The following is a 24,341-nucleotide window of genomic DNA, read 5'->3' as shown; positions in this document are numbered from 1 at the left end:
TTATTATTATTGCCTTCTTTTGAGAATGTGACTTGTCCAAAGTGACCCAGTAGGTTTCATTTCTACTCTAGTCTCTCAGAGTTCCACTTAAATCCCACTGCTCCACTTCCACATCTGTATAGATATGCCATCTAATGTGAGACTATAATATTACTCTGCATCTGAAGAAATGGATTTATATACGAGGGTTATTCAGAAAGTAGATTACGTTTTGGTAATTCCCCACACTCGTCCTGGATCGCAGCTGTGGAAAGGGGTGACCGGCTGGTTGAGGATGCATGCGGCAGAGTTTTGTGGGGAAGGAGTTGCCAAGCTTATTCATCGCTATGATAAGTGCCTAGATATGAATGGCGACTATGTTGAGAAGTGGTATTTGGGTGTGGCTTTCAACTGCATATGGTAAACGTTTTCTCCTATACTTTGTTCATTTTTAATTCCAAAACGTAATCTACTTTCTGGATAACCCTCGTACATAAAATTATTGTGTTAAGGCATTGAATAGTTGCCTATGTGTAAAGCTGCCTTGAGTCCCCTCCAGGGTTGAGAAATGCGGGGTAGGAATGTCGTAAATAAATAAATAATAAAAGCTCATGCTAAAATATTAAAAAAAAAAACACTTTCCTGCCACATTCTTCTGTCTCCCCCTTCCTTTTCTTTATAATGCATTACATTGGTTCTCAAACAAATTTCATAGAGATCAATAAGGCTGAAAAGGTTGATAAAAAACTTTACAAAAGACCTCATCAGATGCAGAAAGAGGCCTCCTTCCTGAGACTGAGAGAGCGTGACTCGCCCAACACTTCAAGCACAGTCCCGCCAGAAGTGTTCACAGAGGTTGCGCTGGCCTCCTTCCTGAGGCTGAGAGACCATGACTCCCCTAACCACAAAGGACACAATCAGACTTCATTTTAAAGGCATTATTTTTTATTTCAGAGGCCTAAAAGTTTGGTACATTTGGTATAAACATTTGAAAGGCCAAAGGAGGGGTACACATTCATACAGAGAGGCCTTTCTCCTGAGCCAGGCACACACAGCTTCACACGCACAGCGCCCCCGAGGGACTGGAGGCCACATGGCCGGCAACTACACTCTGTCTCGGCCCCCTTTCGGCCTCCACTCGGATGACAGGGCAGGACCCTCACTTATTGCCACTTCATCCCACTCACTAAACTCCCCGGAGTGCTACTCTCAATATCCTGGAAGCCACTGTTTTCATCACATTTGTTTGGCTTCAAGAGTAGGATGGAGCATTCTTTGCTTATTTTGAGCGCGGGGCCCAGCATTCTTTCCAAATGTTTCAGGAGGTGGTGGGGAAGAGGATTTTTGATAATATTCAAGATGTTTTGCTAGTTCTCTAATGTGATGGCATTGTTTGCTCCTAGGTGTAAAATGAAATGTTTCCCCAATTTCTGGGAGAGGAAATTGTGGGAAGAGCCAAAATATCCTTCTTAGGAGAGGCTCACTGAACTGTTTACTTTGCCAGAACAATTCCTTTTCAAAAGATAGGCTTTCCGACTCCTTCCCTTCCCTTCCCTTCCCTTCCCTTCCCTTCCCTTCCTTCCGTGATATGCCTATGCCTTGTGTTGCATGGGAAAGCCTGGAGAGAAGGATTATTATGATTATGCTATATCTCCATGCTGTGCAATCCTGGGAGGTATAGTTTTCCAAGGTCCATACCTTTCTCTTGGTGCATTTACACCATGGATTGAATGCTCTTGGACCCAACTTTAAATACCATAGCTCCATGCTATGTGGTCCTGAGAGTTATAGTTTCCCAAGGTACATATTCGGCATTGCACTGTATTAAATCTTTTATATATTGTATTTTACTATGTTATTTAACTATTTTAATTGTTTTATTATTTTATTGTATTATGATATATTGGTAGTGATCCCGCCAGTTGTGTAAGCCGCCCTGAGTCCCCTCGGGGAGAAGGGCGGGGTAGAAATATCGGAAATAAAAAAATAAATAAATTGGTGCATTTACACTATGGAATGAATGTCCTTGCACCCCACTTAAATGCCATGGCTCCATGCAATTGTGTCCTCCTGGGAGTTATAGTTTCCCAAGGTCCATACCCAACTCTGGGTGCATCTACACTGTGGAATGAATGCTCTTGATGCCATGTCTCCAAGAGATGGTCTTGGGAATTGCAGTTTCCAAACGTCCATGAACCTTCTCCGTGTGCACCTACACTGTGAAATCAATACAGCTGTGTGGCAGTCCTTTCACATGTGGTGGGAGACCTTCCTGAGCTCTATCAGATTGGAGTTACCAAGGTTAAGTGTCTGCTGTTTGCAATTAGTCAGAGAACAACCATGTGTGACGTTGTGATTCAGGGCTTGATTATATCACTAGGAAAGAACTGTTGCGTCTTCAACTAAAGGTAGAGAATGAGCGACTATGGACTCCCATTACGTGAAACTATGAGAATTGTACAAAATGGCTGTGTTTTTATGAAGGTGCATACAAAGACCAACAAAAAAGTCACCACACTCCGCAAGTTACAAATATCCAACTTGTAGTTAAGAACAGGGGTGAGACAACAGGAAGTGAGAGAAATCTACCCTTTGGAAGGGAAATTTGGTCCTGGAAGAGTTATCATGGGGGAAAGATGTCTCAAATGAAGCTTTCTCATCAATCGTTGTTTCCAAAGCAAGCCATTTTTTTTTTCAAAATCCAATTCCCACAGGAACAGAAAGTGAGGTGGAACCTTCTGAATAGAGGCACAGGCAGCAAAGCAAACCTTCCCTATACTGACCAAAGCTTTAAAAAACATGTGGCTGGAGTTACACTTTAAAAATGTGAGGAACACCAGCTGTTCCACTGAAGCACGGTCCACCATGGTCCGGTGAGGGGTGAAATATTACTCAGGCCCTTCAGGAGATAAACTATGCAAACAGGATGGACCTATGCTTACAATTTAAAGGAGAACTGGCTATACTCAACCAATAAACAGAGGTGAGGCGCCATGGCATCTTTTGTGGCCCTGAAGTCAAGCCATGGACTGATACTGAAATGAGTGCCTGCCACACTTCACCTGGGGGTCTATGTCCAGAAAGTCTAGGAAGGGGAGGCTGGCCTTGAAAGACACCAGCTGTTCCACCATCTGGCTTGGGGATGCTAGTTGGTGGACAGCTGAGATGTTCCCGGGTAACCATTGCTAGATCCTGCCACATCTGGCTCTAGGATGTCCAATGGATTGTAGGACAGGTTTCTCCAGGAGTAAGTTTACAGAAACCTTCGCCGAGTCTGCCCTGCATGGCTGGGCATACTTGGGCTCAACCATCTTTGCCAAGGCCCTAGCAAAGAACTTTTCCCTTGATGCTGCCTCCTGCCAGCCATGGGGACAGGTGCCTCCCCACTGGCAGTGTTGCTTGGTGTCCCCAGTGCAGCTAAGGGTAGCGAGGTGTTGGAGCCAGGTGTGCCAGTTATATCTTCTCTCTTTCAAGCTTTGTGTAGGTATGCTGCTTTCACAGCTGACACCAGGTTAGCCTGGAGAAGGTGGTACGGGAAGGGACCTTGTAGTAGGAAGCCACCAGTGCCACCAAGTGACGAAACTCTTCCTGCTCCACCATTAGAAAGGGCTGGTTATTGAGAGCCAGCCTCTCTCCGAGGTGTTGAGTGATCCCCTTACAGCGGGTGGCTTGCAACTGCTCTGTCCTTGCCCCAGGATGTGACGACCCACTGCTCTAAGGTGGCTTGGCTCTTCTCTCTTCCAGCAGCAGGAATCTTAGTGCTGCTTTGGCCGTGACCAGTCCCAGCCTGAGGAGCCATGCCAACTTGCAGGGGGTGGTGCCTCCCGAGATGCCTCTGCATCTCAATCATAGACAGATGTTTTGCTTTGTCTTTGCCTCTACTCATTTTTATTTTGCAGTGGTTGCACACTGTGTGCATTGGATCCTTCAGCAGCACCTGGAAGTGGTCCCAAACAGTGGACCCAGGCTTTCCAGGGACCTGAGGTGCAGTCTCACCACTTGCGGGTCCCCCATCCTGCCCACTGCCAGCTGTGGATGAACACCCACATGTAGGAGAGCTTTCATGGGATGCCATCTTAAAATCCATCAGATCCCTCTTCCAAATTCTGCATAAGCTCCTCAAGGGAAAAAAACCAGCTCTGCCTCCTCCTTGGCACTAATGGGCACTGCCAGCCCAGATTGAGAGGCTCCAACAAGTTGTGCCTTTGCCTTAACAGCAGAAGCAAAAGAAGGAACTAACAGATTCAGAAGCAGCACCAAGAGAAATAATACATCTGCCTTTCCATCTGAAAGCCTGCTGGCCACTGGAGTTAGACCCTGCCTCATTATTATGCATATAAAATATGTGTCTATAAAACATAAATGTTGGTGTTAAAGCAGTATTGTATGTGTGCTTGTGTGCACTAAGTACAGCTAACTGCTTGGGTGTGGTTTGCACACACACAAGCCAGAAAAACTGCAAGGAAAAGGAAAATAGATAAAGAAACTGGTTAAATACACAGAAGAAGACACAGAGCTACAAACATGAACAAATGACTTTTTGGGGTTATTTTTAATATTTTTTGTGGGGGGAGGAGAGCAGGCACACAATAACAACACATAGTAAACTGATAATAGGGGAAGGTAAAGGTTGAGGAGAGAGTATAACTACTAGCTAGCAAGCTATGGGAGTTTAGAAAATCTAAGTTTGGATGGGGGTTGAATAATTTCAACAGAGTAAGGTTATAGTTTTAAGAAACATACAGAAACAAACGGAGCTCCAAAGAACAAATCTTATCTGTTTTTCCTGCAAACGCCATGCCACACAGAGGAGAAGCCGAGGGGAGTATATATAAGACTAATTTTTTAGAAAGCCACGTGATTTGGCTTTCTTCTTCTGATTGGTTGACATGGAAAAAAAAACAGTATGCAGCTGCCCTTGTCAATCATGTCAGCCTTCTCCCACCCCAGCCCCCTCCCCCTCCAACCCTAGACAGTCACGGGCGATGGGGCAATGGAGTACATTAATTGAAAAAAAAAAGCTCAAAAACAACAAATCTTTTACTTATCTCTCTGAAAGTTTTGGAGGTTTGTGTTTCGATTCGAAATTGCTTCAGAGGGATCCTTTCCAGTTAGTAATTTGTATTTCTGAATCATCTGAATCTCTGAATTAAAAAACGGAACTCCAAAGCTTTGCACAGCCCTAACGAATTACAAATAAACGTACATGAAATTGGATCTGCTAAACTATTTCACAATGTTCTGTCTGACTGATATTTCCCAGGAAATACCTGCATTAAGTCAGTGCTGCTGCTCAGGCAGATGCCAGAAGGATGAGCATGTCCTGTCCAATCTAATAAGCCTTTATTGGCATATATTTGTTGGTGAGCATATTATATTAGAATAGAATAGAATAAAATAGAATAGCTTTAGTATAATTGTACTATTACAAAATGAAATTGCCTTCCTCAGCAGACACCACAAAACAAGACACCCATCTCTCCACACCCCAATCACCACCTCTGCTATCTTTGTGAATTGGGTTTTCCCTTGGGAAAGTGTAAACTTCAAAATAGCATAATGGTATCTTGAACAGTTTAAGTGTGTAAGCAAGCATGGGCTAGTTGCACAGAATAGTTCGTACAGTAAATTTCCTTGCTGAATAAGACAGCAGAAGAAGTGTAGAGATGGACACAAGATGGCTTGAGCCTTCTCAACGGGGCAGAGCACAGACATCGAAGGGCATTGGGGGTGTTGTAAACCCAACTGCAGGGGTAAGGTCCAGGTCTTCTCTAGAGGTGCCAGGGGCTGGCTGGAAGGTGAATCTCTGCATAAGAGTTGTAAAGAAGAGGAAAAGCTCCATTTTGGCAAGGGTCTCACCTACACACTGCCTCCGACCTGTAAGCAACAATCACAAATTAGCAGCAATGCAAAAATTATTGGAATGAAGGAAATTTGTTTAGAAGAATGCAGCATACAGAAGGAACCATGCTTTATATATAGAGCTACACAATCCATTCCAGGCATTAATTCTGGAACAGGGGTGATTGCAAGTCCCAGGCAGCAGTGGGTTCCCAAAGGAGAGGGAGATGTGTGCTGATAGTAGGTTGCCACATACAAAAGTGGGGGAAAGACAGTTGCCTTGAGTTCCGGAAGATGCAGTATGTATAATCATCATCATCATCATCATCATCATCATCAAGATAAGCTCCATGTATTAGTATTCAGCTCTTGGGATCAAGGGGCAGACTTTATGAACATTCATGAGAGCAGGTTTGATTTCCATTGAGGAAAGAACATTCAAGCTGCCTCGAACAGAAGACTCGCCAAATGATAACTTGGCTAACAAAACTTGTTTGAGCCATGAAACAAGAGCCAGGGATATTTTTTGCACCGAGGTAGAGCCCAGAGCTCCATCAATTCCTAAAAGGAATAAATAACAGTCTTGGAAGCTTTGCTCTGATCGGCTATGTCAATTACCCCTGCAGATGGGGAAAGGAGAAATTGGGTATTCCCTGGGAGATCTCCCCCTTCTTTGTTTCTTCCTATTTTAGGTATGCATTTTCTTAGACCGGTATTTCTCAAACTGTGCTCCTCTAGACAAGGCTGTAGAGGGGGGTGGGGGGTGGATGTAAGGGTTTAACCCCCACCCCACATTTTTTCAGGGCTTTTTAAAAAAACTGGTTTACTCATGAATTTTAACTGATTAACCAAATCCCCATGAGTGTCCACTGAAGTTTATTGATGTATTTCTTAACTATATTGTGTTATGGAATTGCTCTTCATGATTCGCTAAAAAAAAGTTTCAACCCTCCCCCCCCCCCCCCCCCCCCCGAAATTCTTTTCTGCCTCTAGATGTTTTGGACTTCAGATCGCATGATTCTGAACAGCTGGTAAGTTGGCTGGGATTTCTGGGAGCTGAAGTCCAATACACTTGGAGGAGTACAGTTTGAGAAACACTGTCCTGGACTGTGCTTCTTGGGTAGTAGACCTTTATACTCCACCTGGGGTTTCTCCGCTTCTTTTCCATTTTCCCTAACTTTCTTTTTATGTTTAATTTCTATTTTTCTAGTACTTAAGAAGTCTAGGGAAACCTTTCTTCTTTCTATTTTCTTCTAACAACATTATAGCTACGCACTTTTTAAATCTCTTCAGTTATTTTTCCTAAATCCCCTGGAAATATTTGGAGGCAAAATAAATTTTCAAAAAAATATTTTTTGGTACGGTGCTGCAGAGAAGTTAACCTCTCCAAGGTCCTCTAGAGACAAACAAAGTCCCCTAATCCCCAACAGTTGTCTGAATGTGACATTTGATGCTTTTACATTATTTGTTTCAGATATTATTCAATTAGAAAACTTCAGAGAATGGATGGAAGAATGGAATTGTGGTCTAATTTGTATGGAATAATTTTTGCATATAGCAATAGTTATAACTTGTGCTCAGTTATAATTTTATTTTTCTTCTGTTCCATAAACAATTTCCAATTGTTCTCTTTCATATCTCCATTTCATCACATATTTCCAGAGTCGCATGTGCCATCTGTACTAACTGGTAAAGCCTTAATTGTTTTAATAACTTGGAATTTTGAACAAGATTCTCAGGTAATGTTTTGTTTCTCACAAAAATAATACCTCATTGTCCTGAGGAAAAAAAACCTTTCCTTGTGCATTGCTGAGAACGAAGTGGCCTGGACATCCCATTGCAGAATTGAATGAGTGGTCTAGGTGTTGGGTGGAATGATTCCCTACAGAGTGTCCTTTGGAACTATTTGTAAAATAAATCAACATGCTTAAAATGGATGAATGGATTGAGTCCGCTCTGGACACACAAAAGATACTACCTGCAGCGAAAGGCATGAAGGCGTCTCTCTTAATAAAGTTCCCCTCAGGATCGATGAAATGCTCAGGATAGAATCTAAGTGGTTTCTTCCATTGAGAATCATCGTGGAGCACAGAGGATAGCAATGGAATGATGTGGGTTCCCTGTAGGGTCAAAGCTGTTGGTTATTTTGATACAATTACATAGGAAGCTCTGTTATAATCCTTACAATCTAAAATTGGCTTCACATATACTGAGATAAATGTCTCGGTTCAAAAGAAATAAGATCTGAGTTAGCTAGATTATCTTGAATCCAGAAAATCTTCAAGACAATATGAAACAAATTACCGTATATACTCGAAGATAAGCCAAGTTTTAAAATCTCTTTTTGGGGGCTGAAAAAGCCTCCCTCGGCTTATAATGGGGTCAAGGTCAAGCCAGCAGCGGAGCCTGGAGGCCACAGTATGTTTTCTTTTCCAAAACCTCCCTCCTCCACTTTTCCCAGGCTGGAGAGAGACAAGAAGGGAATGCTTTCAAAAGCTAAAGGAGAGTGTGAGAGAAACCCTTGCAAGCCAGGAAGAAGAAAAATATTGCATGGGTGGAAGGGGAAGAAAAAAAGAGATTCTTGCAAATTTGCATGATTCATTACTATTACTATTATTATTATTACTACTACTACTACTATTGCAAGAACATTTGAGTCAAAAAGGAGGGAAGGAGGGAAAAGAGAGCAACAGAAGGTGTGTATTTCTTTTTACTCCTAAGGAAACAAAAATGAGGTGGATTTTTTGGGAGGGGGAGAGAAGTTTTAAAAAGCCCTTTCTGGCTACTTTTAGAGTTTGAAAAAGGGAGAAAGAAAAGAGGTGAGAAAGTGCAGGAGAAAAGAGGACAAAGTTGTTTTTAGGGGGGCTTTGCTTGCATTTCTTCCTTGGGCAAATGCATGCCCCAAAACTTGTAAATATTTATATAGATGTTCCTCCTACAAATACATTAATATATGAATTTTCCCCTCATATGTTTGCAGGTCTTTGTAAATCATAGATAGATAGATAGATAGATAGATAGATAGATAGATAGATAGATATCTAGAGATTTCCATGTACCTGTATATATGTACCTATATGTATATACTAATTTTATATATGAATTTTACCCTCACATGTTTGCAAGTATCTGCAAGTCCTATATATAATTATCTATAGATAGAAAGATGTCTAGATAGATATATATTAATATAGATATATAGAGGTTGCAAATATTACAGAGGGAAAATGTGCACGCACTCACACATATATATATAGAGAGATGTCTAGATAGATATAAACATTGATAAATAGGGCTTGCAAATAAGCAAGAGGAAAATGCACATAAAGGATCTGCAAAGGTTTCAGGGGGAAATACAAATGTGAAATTAGTATATATAATTATAGATCTATATCTAGCTTTGCATTGTTTATATAGGCATTTAATGTTTGCCTGTTACTATGTTGGAAGCCAGCCTGAGTCCCCATGGGGAGATAGATAGAGTGGGATACAAAAGAAGCTGTTGTTGATGATGATTATTATAAAGTTATTGTTGATGCCACATTGTTTTTGTTGACCCTACTTTTCGACTTATAGATTTAGTTTACTGTTTTTCTTTGGAATACTGTAAATTTTCAAAACATTTAACCCACTGATACCTCAATTAACGTAATTTTATTGGTATCTATTTTTTATTTGAAATTTACCAGTAGCTGCTGCATTTCCCACCCTTGGCTTATACTCAAGTCAGTAAGTTTTCCCAGTTTTTTTGTGGTAAAATTAGGTGCCTCAGCTTATATTCGGGTCGGCTTATACTCGAGTATATACGGTAGATTTAGTTATCTATTACTGGCAGAATCTGGTGCTCAAAACTTTTTAAAAAATTGCCCATATTTCATTGTATAATAGTTGCCACCAAATAATAGTCGCATTGCCATGTTTGGGGTGCAAAATTGTATTGGCGTTTTCCTTGCATAGTAGTTGCATCCCCATTTGTGTCTGATTTCTCCCTTCCTTCTGTCTTTCTCCATTTAAAAATTATAAAATAGAGGTCTTCGAAGCTCCACTCTTCTGTCTTCCCTCCTCCTTCCTCCCTTAGGAGCTTTATTGACATTTACAAAACTTGGAATTGAGTGTCAGAGATAGGAGGAAGGCTGGGCTATTCGAGTTCCAGAGACCGACATTCAGATTTTTAAAGCTGTCTTAAGGTCTCAGAGGAAGGATAAATAAGACAGGAGACCTCCATTTTTTAGTTTCTAAACTTCCTTGCCTTCAAAGAAAGGAGGAAGAAAGGGAAAATCAGCACCAAATACCTCTGAAGTTAAAAACAAAGAAAGAAAGAAAGAAAGAAACAGAAACAGATATTTTCCATGTGTAATAGTCACACTCCCCTTTTTTGATTGGAAAAAGGGGTAAAGTGTGACTACTATGCAATGAAATATGATATGTTGCTTGAACATATATTGTTAGAAACAAAACATTGTGCTAAAACTGCAAAATGATTAATCCAAGTACAGTAATCCGATCACCTTTGGGATGAAGTAGCCTTTAAGAGTAACATCCACAGTGGTTGCACGTGGCACACTGGTTGGGAGAATATTAGCATATCTTTGAACTTCATGAATTACTGCATCTGTATATGGCATTTTTTTTCGGTGTTCAGCCCGTGGCTGAGCAGACCCAATAGTGACAGCAATTTCTTCTTGGACCTTACCTAGAAAACGGAACAATTCTTTCTAGTAAGATCATGACATTTTACATTGCATCAACATTGTTCATTATCACACAGTTGTGTAAACAAAGACCAGTAGTTTAAAATCAGTGCATATTACATCCATTTATCATAATGTTTCTATGTTTTCTTGATTAACATTCACAAATCTCTATTGGTTTAGGATATTTTAAGCTTTGATTCTTAAGATATGCAGCGTGGGAAGAAAATTATCACCATGATGAGAATATGTCATTCTATGCCAAGGGTCCCCAAACTAAGGCTCATTTTCCTGGCTCCCGCCCTCAGTTTTATGACTTGAAAGCACACAACAATAACAATCCTAATTAACTATCTCATTGCCCAGAAGCAGGTTCACAGTCCCATGAAATCCTGATAAGTTTATGTTGGTTAAAATTGTTCTTATTTTTAAATATTATATTGTTCTTTCATTGTTGCTGGGTTTTTTTGCACTACAAATAAGACATGTGCAGTGTGCATACAAATTTGTTCGTATTTTTTTTCAAATGATAATTCAGCCCCTCAACTGTCTGAAGGATTGTGGACCGGCCCCATGTTCTTAGCCATGGAGGTATGCTCTTTACATTCATGGGGAGCAACAATAGCTTGAAAATGGGAAAGTGCTAACTATCTCAAATCCTAAATGCCCTTCATGACCTTTTCTAGGCAAATAAGTTTCCACAATATCCTTCAGTGCTGAGAAAGGTATATTTTGTTTATTGCTTAATTGATATCCTACCTTTCTCTCCATATAGGACCCATGGTGGCTCAGAATATGAATTAAAACGCGAATGGGTACTAATGAAATGTTGAGACAGTGTATGTGCATGAGAGAGATGTGAAAATGGCATATACAACAACATTCACAAATTTGGCCCCATCCAGAGCATGAGCAGAAACCATCACTCTCCTTTTCCCTGTCTGTCTCCTTTTTTAATGAAGTAGCATTGAAGCAATGCTCCTATGCCATCAACCCCACAGGACAGGACAGGCCACATTGTCCGAATGCCCAATACTCCCAACTCAAGAATGGAAAATGGAATGTTGGTGGGCAGGAAAAGAGATTTAAAGATGGGCTTAAAGCTAACCTTAAAAACTGTGGCATATGCACTGAGAACTGGGAAACCCTTTGTTGTATTCCAACCTCCACCTGAGCTGTCAGGTGAGCCTGATGTTGGGCCTGTTCAGCCTGTAATTGTACCTGCACCCAGGATGCAGCCAGAGTTGGATGAGGCTGCTGTTCCTGCACAGTCAGAGTTTGTTCCTGAGAATTCTGGGAGCAAGTATAAAATGGTTTCAAGCAGGCAGTTTGAATTGCATTCCATGGGAGAGTCAAGGTTGAGTTGTCCCCTGGCAGATGTGCATTTCAGTTGTGATAAGAGTAATGAGGTTGACAGAAAGAAAGCAATATGTCAACAGAGGCAAGAAAGAGAGGTTTTGAGAAGAAGCAGAAGGTTGCTAATGAGAAAGGGTTTTGAGCAAATTTCCCATGGAAAGAGGCCTTGATTTCAGCTTCAAGAGGAACCGCTTCTGAGAGAGATTTTCAGAGGTGGTAACTTTGCTCATCGAGAGTGTTGTTTCTGCTTATGGACTCATGCTTCCTGCTTCATAGAATCCTGTTTCATGTTCCTGTGGACTTTCATGCCAAGTTCATGTAGCCTTGTATCTTGAGTTTCGTTCCAGTTCTTGCTCCTGGGGAATTTTGGATTATCCAGTCATTGTTCCTGAAAGTTGCAGTTTAGAGTTCTGTTCTTTGTTCCAGTTTTGTTCCTGTTTCTTGGACTAATCTTGATACCTTGTTGAAGTTTATTCTTGCTTCATAGAATTCTGTTTCATGTTCGTGTGGACTTTCATGCCAAGTTCATGTAGCCTTGTATCTTGAGTTTTGTTCAAGTTCTTGTTCTTGCTCTTGGGGAATTATGGATTATCCAGTTTTTGTTCCTGAAAGTTGCAGTTTGGATCTCTGGTTCCAGTTAAAGATCCTGTTCTTTGTTCCAGTTTTGTTCCTGTTCCTTGGACTAATCTTGATACCTTGTTGAAGTGTATTCTTATGTTTGATTTTCATGGACCCTTACTTCAAGTCTATCAAGTATCTTGTACCTGGTAGACTAAAACCTTGTTTCATTGACTTTGAACTTTGATTAGCTATTGCTTACAATAAACAACTTACTTTGCTTATAGTCTGGGGCTCCAGCATGGCTTGAGGTGTCTCTGCAGTCTAGGGGTGCAACACCCTGGCCCTTGAGTACTCTAACTGGAAGTCAGCTGTGACCAGCAGTGCTGGGGAATTTGAAGAGGCACAAATGGAGGGCAAAAGGGAGAAACATGGCAAGAGGAAGGCGCATCAAGCCAACCCTGACCGGGAACGCCTTCCACCTGTCCTCACTGTGGAAGAACATGTGGGTCAAGAACAGGACTCCATAGTCATCTACGTACCCACCGCCAAGACACTACACTTGGAAAACCATCATGCTCGGATAACGAGGGATAGCAGTAATAGCCAACTCTAGCTATTTATCCATACTTTTACTTCAACTGTCCTAATTCCTATGCAGAATGGAAATAACGGTCTATTGGAATAATGTCAACAAAGGGAACTCACGCTGAATTTCTGGGTGCTTCATCATTAGCAAAAGGGCCCAGCGTAGGGTGGTGGAAGTGGTCTCCATGCCAGCACCAAATAAATTACCCACAAGACTTTGTAGATTTTCATTATGGAAATATTCATTAACATTGTTGTTCTTCTCCTACGTTAAAAAAAGAAACAATGGATGAAAACAAAAGGAGTGACTATCTTCCATGTGCGTATGTCAAAATACATACTGAGAAACAGGAAGAAACTTGATATTCATGGTGATGGAAAATGTAGAGACCTTGGATACATTACATTATATATTTATTGTGTTATATTAATTTATTATACAGCGTGGGCAAAAAGTCACAAAGAGATTTTCAATATTTAATAACTCCTTTATTTTTTGTTTTTAATTTACAACACCATAACATTATACAGTATATAATGAAAATAAAATTGGTTATAAAATCTTTTTTTCCAAAAAGTTACTGAAAACAGATGCTCTCATGACTTTCGGTTCACCCCGTACATTTAAAACATTCTTGTTCCACTGTAAAGAAGTGTCATTTGTTATGCTAAGCTAACAAAGTTTAATTATTGGCCGTTGTTTTGTACGGTTTAGCATATTTCTGCACTAGGCTGAACCATTTAGCATTCTTCACCACAATTTACCGATCAATCTCTGAAGCCCCCCCCCATTTTTCCATGCTTCGTAGGGAACAGACAGGATCACAGAATAATGTGACTATGGTTTTATAGCCAGATGTGCGACTATCAACCATGTCACACAGCCGCCAGAGGTGTTCTGCTTCATAGAGGGGGTAGGGAACCTGGCACCCCATGCCTCGCATTGCCCGGCTCCAGCTGAGGACGATGAGAAGGGGAGAAGCGTGAGTGTACATGGAGCATGCAGCTTGCCCCCAGGAATTCTAATGGCAATACGGGAGCCCTCTCATGTTGCTCTGGTGATGGCATGCACCAGCTCAGTGCTCCTTCACCCACGGAAATGCCCTGGGGTCATCTGATGGGAGCCAGCTGACTCGGTGGGTGGTTGGGGCTAAATTGGTGCAGGATGCTGAATTTAGCCCAGTGTAAAGAGGTCACATGACAGTAGTGTGGAGACCCCAGGAGAACTCCAACAAATCACAGCCCTAATGTCTACAGGAATATTTGGTATCTATATCAGATTAGAATTTCCTTGAGTTACATAAATCTTAAGAAACAGAGGTGAAAACAAGAGAGAAGGCATGAACCAAGAGGGTCCCTATGGCTCTAATTGTTCTAGATATAGAGGTTTTAATGCTTCTTCAGCTCCAACAATGTCATATTTCACATCTATCTACAAGGATACATTTCTGCAGTCTTGCATGCTCTCCATGAAGCATGGAATGGTTGTGTGGGGCCTCTGAGATTGCTGAGTAAGTGAGGTGAGGTTGGGCACTGAGGAGGAAGGAGGTGAATACCAATCCTTGCAGTGTCCTGAAAAGTACATGCTCACATGCATATCTTGTTAATAGGGTGCCATCCTTAATATTCTATATTTTGTGATCATTTAGAAAATGTTGGGTTTGTTTATATGAAAATGTCAACATTCCTCCCCTTGAAAAGACTTCATTACCTCTTGCTGTCGGATAAGAAAGGTATCAATAAAGCTCCGCTGATCATTTTCATCCAGCTCTTTGAGGTGTTTCATGAATGTAGCCTTTATGAAAGCAAAAAGCTCCTCTCTGTTATCAAGGACAGTTTTTCGACCACCAGAAAGGAAACCGAGAGCAGGAAACATATTATAAAACTGAAACATGACCAAAAAAAGGAGAAAGTTTCCTGAAAAAAGATATTATTTCAGGCAAATATTTTTAAAATACTTTCAATATATAGTAGAATCTCAAGGAACCTGAATTCTCAAACAACGGACAAAAATTTGAAGAAATAATACTTTAAATAAAAAATAAAACCAATTTTAGTGGAACAAAGTATAACTGTTTTTGAAGTTAAGTTTGTCTTTATTTGCTTTTAATTACTATATTTGAATAGTAATAGCTGTGATTATGGTATGGTACAATATGGGGTTTAGTACTATTTAGGCTTATTTTTAATAGCAAATCCAAGCAACTAGAAACATTTATCCAGCATCTATCAATCTCCATAGGTACCAGCTAAATGGGGTCCCTTCCACACAGATGTATAAAATCCATATTGAACTCGATTATATGGCAGAATGGACTAGGGGCCCAGCCGGACAGCCCCTTTAATGAGGGGCTTCCCGCAACAAAAAGGGGGCTGTCTAGATGATGTTTTTGGAAAACACAAATTAATTCACCACAAACCAGGAAAACCCAGACCTGGGATAAACCCACTACTTCCGCTGTCTAGATTGCAGTCCAGACAGCAGTCCTGTGGTTTTCTGGGCAAAATTAGCCCAGAAAACTGTGAGGACACCTACCCCTTCCCCAAAAGCCCACCAAACCCTTTTAAAAAGTAAAAAAAAAACTTACAGTGTCTCCATTGCAGTGTTCCTGAAGCTCTCCTGGAGCATAGCAACGGCATGCCAGGAGAGTGGGGGGGGGGGGGGGGGGGAGGGGGTGCTGTGGTTCAGTCTGATGATGAAGGGGGATTTGGATTTCAGCAGTTTGTTCCAGGAAATGTGGAACAGCAGTTTGTCCCAGGAAATGTTGAAGATTCAGAAATGCAGGTTAATTCAAGAAATGTTGATGGCCCAGAAAAGCAGGCTGATCAGGGGAATGTGGAAAGCTCTGAGTTTAGCAGAGATGCTGACATTAGTGATAAGGGTGACCTTTCACAGGAGTCTGAGGATTGTCAATATCAACAAGTCCAGATGGCAGCAAGGGAGAAGAATTCTCTTTAGACAAGAATTCTAGGTTAAAGTTGAGGTTGGGCCTCAGACATTCCATGAGAATTGCAGGCAAGCGCGAGGGAGCCAGAGCTCAGAGGAATGTGTTTCTAGCTTAAAAGAATGGTTAAAAAGGGATGTAATTGGGGAAGATTTCAGACAGAGCAACATTACTTTTGGAGATTCAACTCTTGCCTTGTCTTGGTTCATGGAAACATATCTTGCTTCATCTCATGCTTAGAATCTGTGTTTGGATTATACTTTTGAAACTCATGCTACCTTATTTCTTCAGAACTGCTTTGCTATTTTTGGGACTTTGTACTATTATCTACGAAGACTTTGAACTGTGTTCTGTAGATTGCCCTTGCAATTGGATTAATGCTTTCTTTACTTCTTTTTATTAAGTTTTGCTAATTTTTTTAATCAATAAACTGAAAAACTCAAGCCTGAGTAATAAACTGTAATCAGTCCAGGGTCAAGAAAACATGAATACTGGAGAGTTCTGACAGTCATCATGATAAAATTGTTGTAATCAACAAAGCAACTGGGAGTTTTATAGGCAGCTATCTCAAAATATCAGATAACCAATTTGTCAGCATCCCCTTTAAAAAGTCATGTATTTTTGCTTCAACCCAGGTGCTGTCATCAAAAGCTGTAGAGTCCTGGCAATCTGACTGTGGTTCCTTCTATGGCTCTGTGGAAGGGCCCTACATTGCACAAACCCACTGCATCACTGCCAGCTTTGGGAGTCCAAAAACAGTGTAAGATCAAAGCTTTCAGGATAAGAAGAGCCCCTGCCAGAATTGGTTGAATCCATTTTTGAACAGGGACACTATTCAAAACTACTGAATTGTCTTTGTGATGTTAGCTGGTAGGGTGTCACTGACACATTGGTGAGTTTACAACAGAGCTACAATAGGTGTTACCAACATTTTGGTGATAGCTCACTCTAAGTCTTCCAGTAATATTTGTCAGAACCTTCATATAAACATTGGAAAAGATAAAATACACTACACAAAAATAAAAGTCAAAATATGCCAAAAAAGCAGAGGCATTGAGTATTGACTCCCAAGCATAGAGTTTTGGATACAAGCTCAGAAAATATCAAATCCAATGCAACACACCAAGCCTCCAGACAGTTCAGCAGCATATTATGGCATGAAAGGCCATTGAGAGGTCCAAGAGAACTGATAGGACTATACTCTTCTCATCCAGATACCAAAACAATCTTAGTCCTGGATGAAACACCAAATGGGTTCATATGTGTATTTGATCCTGTGACATATGGGGAAATTATTCTATTCCTCAACTTTCAGATTCTGGATTTTTCAGAATTGCAAAACCACACTAAATGCTCACTACCAGTCCATGCTATCAAGACAGGCAATACTTGTGGGAGTAAAAAAAGTGAGATTACCAGGACTGAGGGGGTTCCAAAAAGCCGGATATTGTCACTGAATAACTTCAGTAATCTTTGAAATGTAGGATCTTCATATTCGTATCGCCGGCCAAGTAGTATCGATACTATAATGTTGGCAACAGCTGCATTCATGATTGCAGTTGTCTCAAATGGTTTCCCTATACAGCAAATAGAAAATTAAAACAAAAATACTTAGAGGAAAATAGGTTATAAAAGGATATCAACCTTAAATTTTCTTTTCATAGATTTAAAATCCCTCAGGCAGCCTTCCCATGTATATGCTGTGTTCATTTTAGATACTGAGTCTAAGTTCTGATATATTGAGGATTATGTTAGCAAGGAACTGCTCCAAAGATTTCTAGTGTCTCAGGAACACTTGAGGGTACCTAAACCATGTAGACATAGGCCTTGGCTACTCCAGTTTAAACTCCAGTCTATAGGAAAACTCCACTTTAAAACACTCTGAGGCTGATCCAATGCAGTCACAGGAATCCTTTGCCTTTTCACACTGTTAGCCAGTCTAGGGGAGCATGGGAGCGATTTTGTCCCGACCAACAAGCAGCTCTCTTCCAGAGGCTTGCTGCTGACATCACTTTTCTGGTCACATAATTCATTATCTCAGCAAGCGATATGCCCTTAAACTGTTTGGTGATGTGGACAGTGGATTGGGCCAGATCCACCTGTCCAAATCCCCAACATGCCAGGAAGCCCCCATCTTATCCATTAGTGGTGATGTTTGTTTTTATTACTTTAACTTTTATCTGGTTATTATGATGTTATATTGTATTACTGTGTTGTAATCTGTTTATTTAAATTGATCATTGTGTTGATACTGGTTTATAGTTATTTATACTGGTTTTAACTTGTCATACTTTGTTTCTGCTTTTGGGCTTGGCCCCATGTTAGCCACCCCGAGTTCCTTCGAGGAGATGGAGGCAAGATAGAAAAATAAGGTAATATTATTATTATTATTATTATTATTATTATTATTATTATTATTATTAGCTCTGTAGCTCTCTTGATGCAGGTTAACAGCTGGATGTAGCAGATGTCCTGAGTGTCTGAACCACAGATACATAACAGAGGCTGGATCTAAACTGCCATATAATCCAGACCAATGCACTTATCTGCATTTTGAACCTGGGTTATATGGTGGTGTAGATCCAGCCTGAGTGGTGAGTCCATTTTATTCTGACTGTGTAGACATAACTTAGACTCAACTTTCCCAGGACAATCTTTGGAATGATTGTTCCAGGCTGGATCTACAGCTCCCTATATCCCAAGATCTGATCCCAGATTATCTGCTTTGAACTGGATCATATGAGTCCATCCCATGATGCAGAAGAAATTCCACCAGAGCTCCATGGGTAAACCATAGAGTAACTGATGTATGCCGCCACCGCAGCAACACAGGAGGCAATGAGGGAAAGCTGTGCGATCAACACTTCCCCTGGGGATTGGCATGCTAATAAACTGGGTGATGAGGGGCGTGGCATAATGGGTTTTCTGCACACACACACCCCAAATGGGCACTGCCGAATTCCCCATGATCCATGGTGATTCTGGCAGCCTGTATCATAAAGTTCATAGGGTCACCCTATGTCAGAAATGACTTGAAGGTACACAGCAGCAACAATCCCAATTAAGTTGACTATCTCATCAGCCAAAATCAAGCCACACTACCCATTGAAATAGTGATAAGTTTATGCTGATTAAAATTGTTCTTCATTTTAAATATTGTATTCTTTCATGTTTTTGCACTACAAATAAGATATATACAGTATGCATAAGAATTTGTTCATATTTTTTCAATGAATTCACACAGTTTCCATCCATCTACCACTGGTCTGACCCATCTGTCAAATTTTAAAACACAATGTGTCAGAAGGTTTGCACATTCCTGAGATATATATATATATATATATATATATATATATATATATATATACACACACACACACATTATAAACAATATAATATAAAAATTAATATACAAACAGTTTTGGGGGCTACACAACAACCTTTGCTCAAAAAGGGTTCCATGGCCTAAACTGTTTGAGAACCCCTGTTCTAGAGCATCAAAAGGAACAAACCTTTATAAGATTCCAGTTTCTTTGTCAGGATGCTGCACTCTTCAACAATTTTGTCCTCTATGGATCTCTTGCCCATTCCGTAGTCCCGAAGTGTGGATAAGGTGAACCTCCGCATCACTTTCCAGTTCTCACCATGAGCAAAAAGAATACCTGAAAAAGATTCAAAGTTCAATTGATAGTAGGCTTGGGCTCAAATCAGTTTGAATGAAAATGGTTTGTAGTTTTCGGTGGGCCATTTTATATAATATCTGAAAACAAAATGGTGAGGAGGGAGACAAAAAGCCCAGCAAAACAGATTAAGGGAGCCAAAAAATTTTCAGTTCTGGAGAGGAAGGAGTTAAGTCTGCAATATACCTAAGGCAGGGATCTGCTGCATTCCCTGGCAGAAGCAGTGTCTTCCATTTCTTCTTGCAAAGTTCCCTCCTCCTCCAGAAAGGGAACTCGCTTTCCCAGCAGGACTTGCACAGGGCAGGCATTAAAGTTCCTTTTGGAGCATGATGGGAGTTGAAGTTCTTTTCTTTCTCTGTTTCTCAGCCAGCAGACAAGCCTGGTGGTGTCCATGTTCTGATGGGCCGAGAGTGGACACAACTGGCGACTACAATTCCTAGAACCCTCTCTTGCAGTCTTATTTTTAAAAATGTTATGGTTAAAACTTGAAATAATTCTATAAAATTAGTAGATTTGTGAGTTGCTTTGATACTTGGCTGGCCTGCAGCTGTAAACGGGATCTAAAATTGAGGTAGGTTTCATTCACATATGCCTTAAAATGGCTGAGAACTGAACTTTTAAATATTCCCATTGTAGCCAATGGGTCGAACTTTTGCCGAATGAAAACGGCAACACTTCTCCCAATTTGAGTAACTTCCTGTTGAACAGAATGAGGGGCCAGCCGAAAACGGACCACAAAATGGCATGACTTTTGGCCAAATTATACAAGTCTAATTGATAGTTCTGCTGGCATTAATTCAGTATTATAATGAGCTGAAAATTTGACTTTTTATTTTCAAAAACCATCTACAAAATAAATTGTTTTCCCATGTATAAATCTGTACATTATCTCATTGTCTATATTATCTTAGTCATTTCAGTTGTGGTAATCTGTGAAATAAAGCTTGTTTTTACTCTTACAGGGGAATTCCAGACAATAAATAATCAGGGCCAGCTAACACCTCCCAACGAAGGATTCCCGCAGGAGGAAGCAGCCAGGCCTTGAAGCTGCCAGGCTATTTAATACTAATCAAGCTGGCCAATTAAAACATTCACACTTGCCTCAGGCAGACAAGACAACTTGCCTAGTTTCCAACACTTCACAACCTCTGAGGATGCTTGCCATAAATGTGGGCAAAACGTCAGGAGAGAATGTTTCTGGAACATGGCCGTACAGCTTGGAAAACTCATAGCAACCCAGCATGATAATATTTATAAATGTTAATAAATAACAAAGACTAGCAGAAAGAACAACTTGATCTCAGTAAAGCTTTTTGACTGGACACTATAGTCTTGTTGGTGAACTGTGGTCTAGGCTGTTAGATGGATCTGTAACTGGCTGACGGATCAAATCCAGAGAGTGCTCAGCTATTGTTGCTCTTCACCTTGGAGAGAAGTGACTAGTGGACTCAGAAGGTGCTGAGGGAGAATTTCTACTTCAACCTGGACAAAGCAAAACCCTGAGGGACTCAACAAACCAATGGGCAAGTAATTGATCAGGAAACAATTCGCCTTTTGGGCTCTCCTTCAGATAATACAGGAAATGAGGAGTTCTTTCTGGTGGAAAATTTGTTCTGCTATGCCAAAACTGTCACAACTATCCTGTAAGCAATCAAAATCCCCTAAGTCACAACAACTATCGTGTTTCTCCGAAAATAAGACAGCGTCTTATATTAATTTTTGCTCCCAAAGATGCGCTAGGTCTTATTTTCAGGGGATGTCTTATTTTTCCATGAAGAAGAATTCACATTTGTTGAGCAAAAAAAGAACATTTATTATATACAATAGTTGTCATCACAAACCAGCATAACCAAACTGTGAATCTTATCAATAATTTCTTGTTACTACCACTATTTGCATGTACAACAATCTATGGTACGTACATTTACCAATCCTGCATGCTCTGATGTTTTCTTTGGCGGGCATGCTTCCAAACAAAAACTTTACTAGGTCTTACTTTCAGGGGAGGCCTTATATTTAGCAATTCAGCAAAACCTCTACTAGGTCTTATTCTCAGGGGATGTTTTATGTTCGGGGAAACAGGGTATATAAAACAAAATACTTCACCAAAGCCCTGTGCAAAGTCTTCAAACAATGGGATAACGGGCCTCTCAGCAAATGCGTCAGCCTGGTCCACCAGAGCCTCTTTCACCATCTCATACCCAGTCAACACTACCATTTTCTGGAATCCCATTTGGATGCTGAAGACGGGGCCATAAATCTTTGACAACTGGAATGAAATATATTTTCAATGTTGACTTGCAGATCTGTATCGTGGTTCTATTGATTGTTTTTTAAATTTCCTTAAGACATTTTTATATTGTGTAAAAAAACCCAACAAAAATCCTTATTCCATATACTTAGCCCTGGAATATCACCATTCATTAGAGTTATACATCTAGAAAATTTCCAGAGAATCTTAAGAGATGACTTATAAAGGACATGGAAATAGCTAGAGTAGTAAAGTTACGGGCCCTTCCACACAGCCATATAACTCAGAATATTAAAGCAGATCATCTAAAATATCCGCCTTGAACTGGATTATCTGAGTTCACACACAGTCAAAGAATAACAATGGCAGAGCATGAAATAAACATTGAGAAAATAACATAGGATACAGGCTTTTAACATTGCCAGGTGTACAAATTTTAGGATTTGTTCTAATGTGGCTCAAAAAAAAGGAGCTAAAATTTAGTGGACACTGCCCTGTCACAGAAAGAAGAGAAAACATTACCTTCAGCATTGTTCTGTGAGGCCTCTTCTGATCTATTATGTGGAGGTTTCCAAGAATTGGTAAAGGCTTGGGACCCGGTGGAAGATTTTGGGAACTGTAATTCCAGAAATAGCCCATTTTGAAAACCAGCAAAATTATAAGAGTAATTAAGAAAAATATTGTAATTGGATGTATCCAATCCATTTCTCCAGAAAGCAGTTTCCTGCAGCACCTGAAATGAAGGTTGCAGTATAATTTAAACAAGGGCAACTGAAATAGGGTGTACTTATATTTTGTACAAATGCACTAGACCAGGTGATAGGTTGCCTCTGGCAACTTACGTGTCTTGTTTATCAGGTTAAATAAACTATGCTCCACTTCCCTAGCCCCAAATGTTGCTTTTCTTCTTCAGCTATTGAATGTTACTGTTGGGATACTCTTTACTTTTGCAATAGTTATCCAAAATAAATTTTGTGCAAATGGGTTCAAACTCTTAAAACCATTGACCTGGCATTATTTGGAATTTCTTAAAAACAACTCTATGACGTATAAGAGCAGCACAGCACTATCATCTTGGGTAATTATTAAGTAGCAACTAGTGTATCGAAACTTCCTTAACTGTTTTTGTTGTGAATGAGTCTTCTGAGGCTGTGAGTGATAATGGAGGGATCAGGAGAGGAAGGAAGAACCCTCGCGAGGAGGGCTCGCTGGAAGATTTATTCAGGAAGAGAATCAGGGAGATTGATGAGGAGTCTTTTGAGGAAGATTCATGTGGGGACTTGGGAGGGGATCTTGAGCTGGAAATGGATGCTGAGGAACCAGTGGTGACGGAGGAAGTTGGCATAGATTGGGCACGGGCTCTGGAGGATCTTGGGGAGGAATCTGGGTCCATGGATGCCGTAAATGCTGGAGAGACTTGGGTATCTTCAGAAGCAGATCCCACATGGTCTGCCTGGAGGAATGAGGGTAGTTCCACAGGTATGGATAGAGTTGGGTGTAGGCAGGAGTTTGGGATGCCTGATCCAAGGGCGTTGGCTGTTTGGAGCTCAGATTCTGATGAGGAGTTTGGGACACCTGATCCAAGGGCGTTGGAGGTTTGGACGCCCAAGGAAACCTAAATAAATTGGGGATGTTGGGTCACTATGCTTTGCGTGTGGCAAGGTGTTGCTGGGCGCCATTGGGTTTCCTGTACGTGATTCTGAAGACTGGCTTGGGACTTTGCAACAGATGTAAGTTTGATCTGGGTTATTCTGTAATGGAGGGCTGGAATTGTGTGGGTTTCCCTGGACTGCACTGTTATTACTATTTTGCATTAGCTGCTGTTCGCCTCCGTTGTCTTTGCTCTTTGTGCCATTTCATGACGTGGACCTTCTAGTGACAACTTCACCCCTTGGACCTTGGACTAGAACTCAACTCGACTTATCTCTTCGCTCCCAAACTCGGCTTGGCGTTGTTCCTGACTTTGTGGCTGTCTACTGTTGCTGACTACTGGCTTTGTTTCTGACCTTGACGCATTCGCCTTATCCCGACTTCAAACCAGTTTGACTACGTTACAGCGTTCTGCTCCTTCAAACTCCTGGCTCGGCGTTTGTCTCTGCAGCGGTTTGCCACTAACACTTCAGCGTCTTCCAGTTTCACTTGTTTTTGCCGCTCACAGCAAAGAGCTTTTTAGCCTGGTTTGGGTTCTTGTTTCAGTTTGGAATTGCTGTTGTACTTCTGGGTTTTGGGAAAGTTTTTGGGGCTTCATAACTGTTTGCCTTTGTTTGTTTTGCCATTTTAAGCCCGTTTTGAGCTTTTGGGCTCAAGTTCAGGTATTCTATGTTAAATCCGGATTATATCTCTGGTTAATCCGGATTATATGACAATTAGTGCCTTTGGAGTTTTTCCTGCTTTGACTGCCTAATAACACTGAAGATTAAGTGTTTCAAGTCTCTGTTAATTTACTGAACTA

General features: G+C 40.8%; 1 protein-coding gene across 3 annotated transcripts; it reads right to left on the bottom strand.

The window, feature by feature from the left end:
* Nucleotides 1-4,512: 4,512 nt before the first annotated feature.
* On the bottom strand, nt 4,513-22,609 carry LOC103279851 (cytochrome P450 2K4). 3 transcript variants are annotated; one of them, XM_062984625.1, is made up of 9 exons: nt 22,412-22,609; nt 21,745-21,907; nt 19,471-19,620; nt 17,375-17,535; nt 14,725-14,898; nt 13,134-13,278; nt 10,329-10,513; nt 7,799-7,940; nt 4,513-5,856 (listed from the first exon to the last, which is right to left on the bottom strand). In XM_062984625.1, the coding sequence occupies exons 1-9, from the start codon at nt 22,592-22,594 to the stop codon at nt 5,672-5,674; spliced, it is 1,488 nt and encodes a 495-aa protein (XP_062840695.1). In that variant the 5' UTR covers nt 22,595-22,609; the 3' UTR covers nt 4,513-5,671. The 3 variants fall into 3 exon arrangements, with proteins under 3 accessions (XP_062840695.1, XP_062840684.1, XP_062840690.1); XM_062984614.1 differs by lacking the exon at nt 22,412-22,609 and having other exon boundaries at nt 21,745-21,947; XM_062984620.1 differs by lacking the exons at nt 21,745-21,907; nt 22,412-22,609 and adding an exon at nt 19,825-20,171.
* Nucleotides 22,610-24,341: the final 1,732 nt, after the last annotated feature.

The sequence above is a fragment of the Anolis carolinensis genome, chromosome 1 (genome assembly GCF_035594765.1).
Source record: "Anolis carolinensis isolate JA03-04 chromosome 1, rAnoCar3.1.pri, whole genome shotgun sequence".
In the NCBI taxonomy this organism is placed as follows: Eukaryota; Metazoa; Chordata; class Lepidosauria; order Squamata; family Dactyloidae; genus Anolis; species Anolis carolinensis.
The sequence above is the reverse complement of the archived record's forward strand: the minus strand, read 5'-3'. Positions and strand labels throughout refer to the sequence as shown.

What these genes read in the sequence shown, in the direction of transcription:
- LOC103279851 (XM_062984625.1), bottom strand. Translation starts at nt 22,594, where the DNA reads ATGGATTGGATACATCCAATTACAATATTTTTCTTAATTACTCTTATA. An exon ending in AGACTTTGCACAGGGCTTTG is followed by an intron (nt 19,621 to 21,744) that starts GTGAAGTATTTT and finishes AATCTTTTTCAG; the next exon opens with GTATTCTTTTTGCTCATGGT. An exon ending in AAGGCTACTTCATCCCAAAG is followed by an intron (nt 7,941 to 10,328) that starts GTGATCGGATTA and finishes TTGACCCTACAG; the next exon opens with GGAACCCACATCATTCCATT.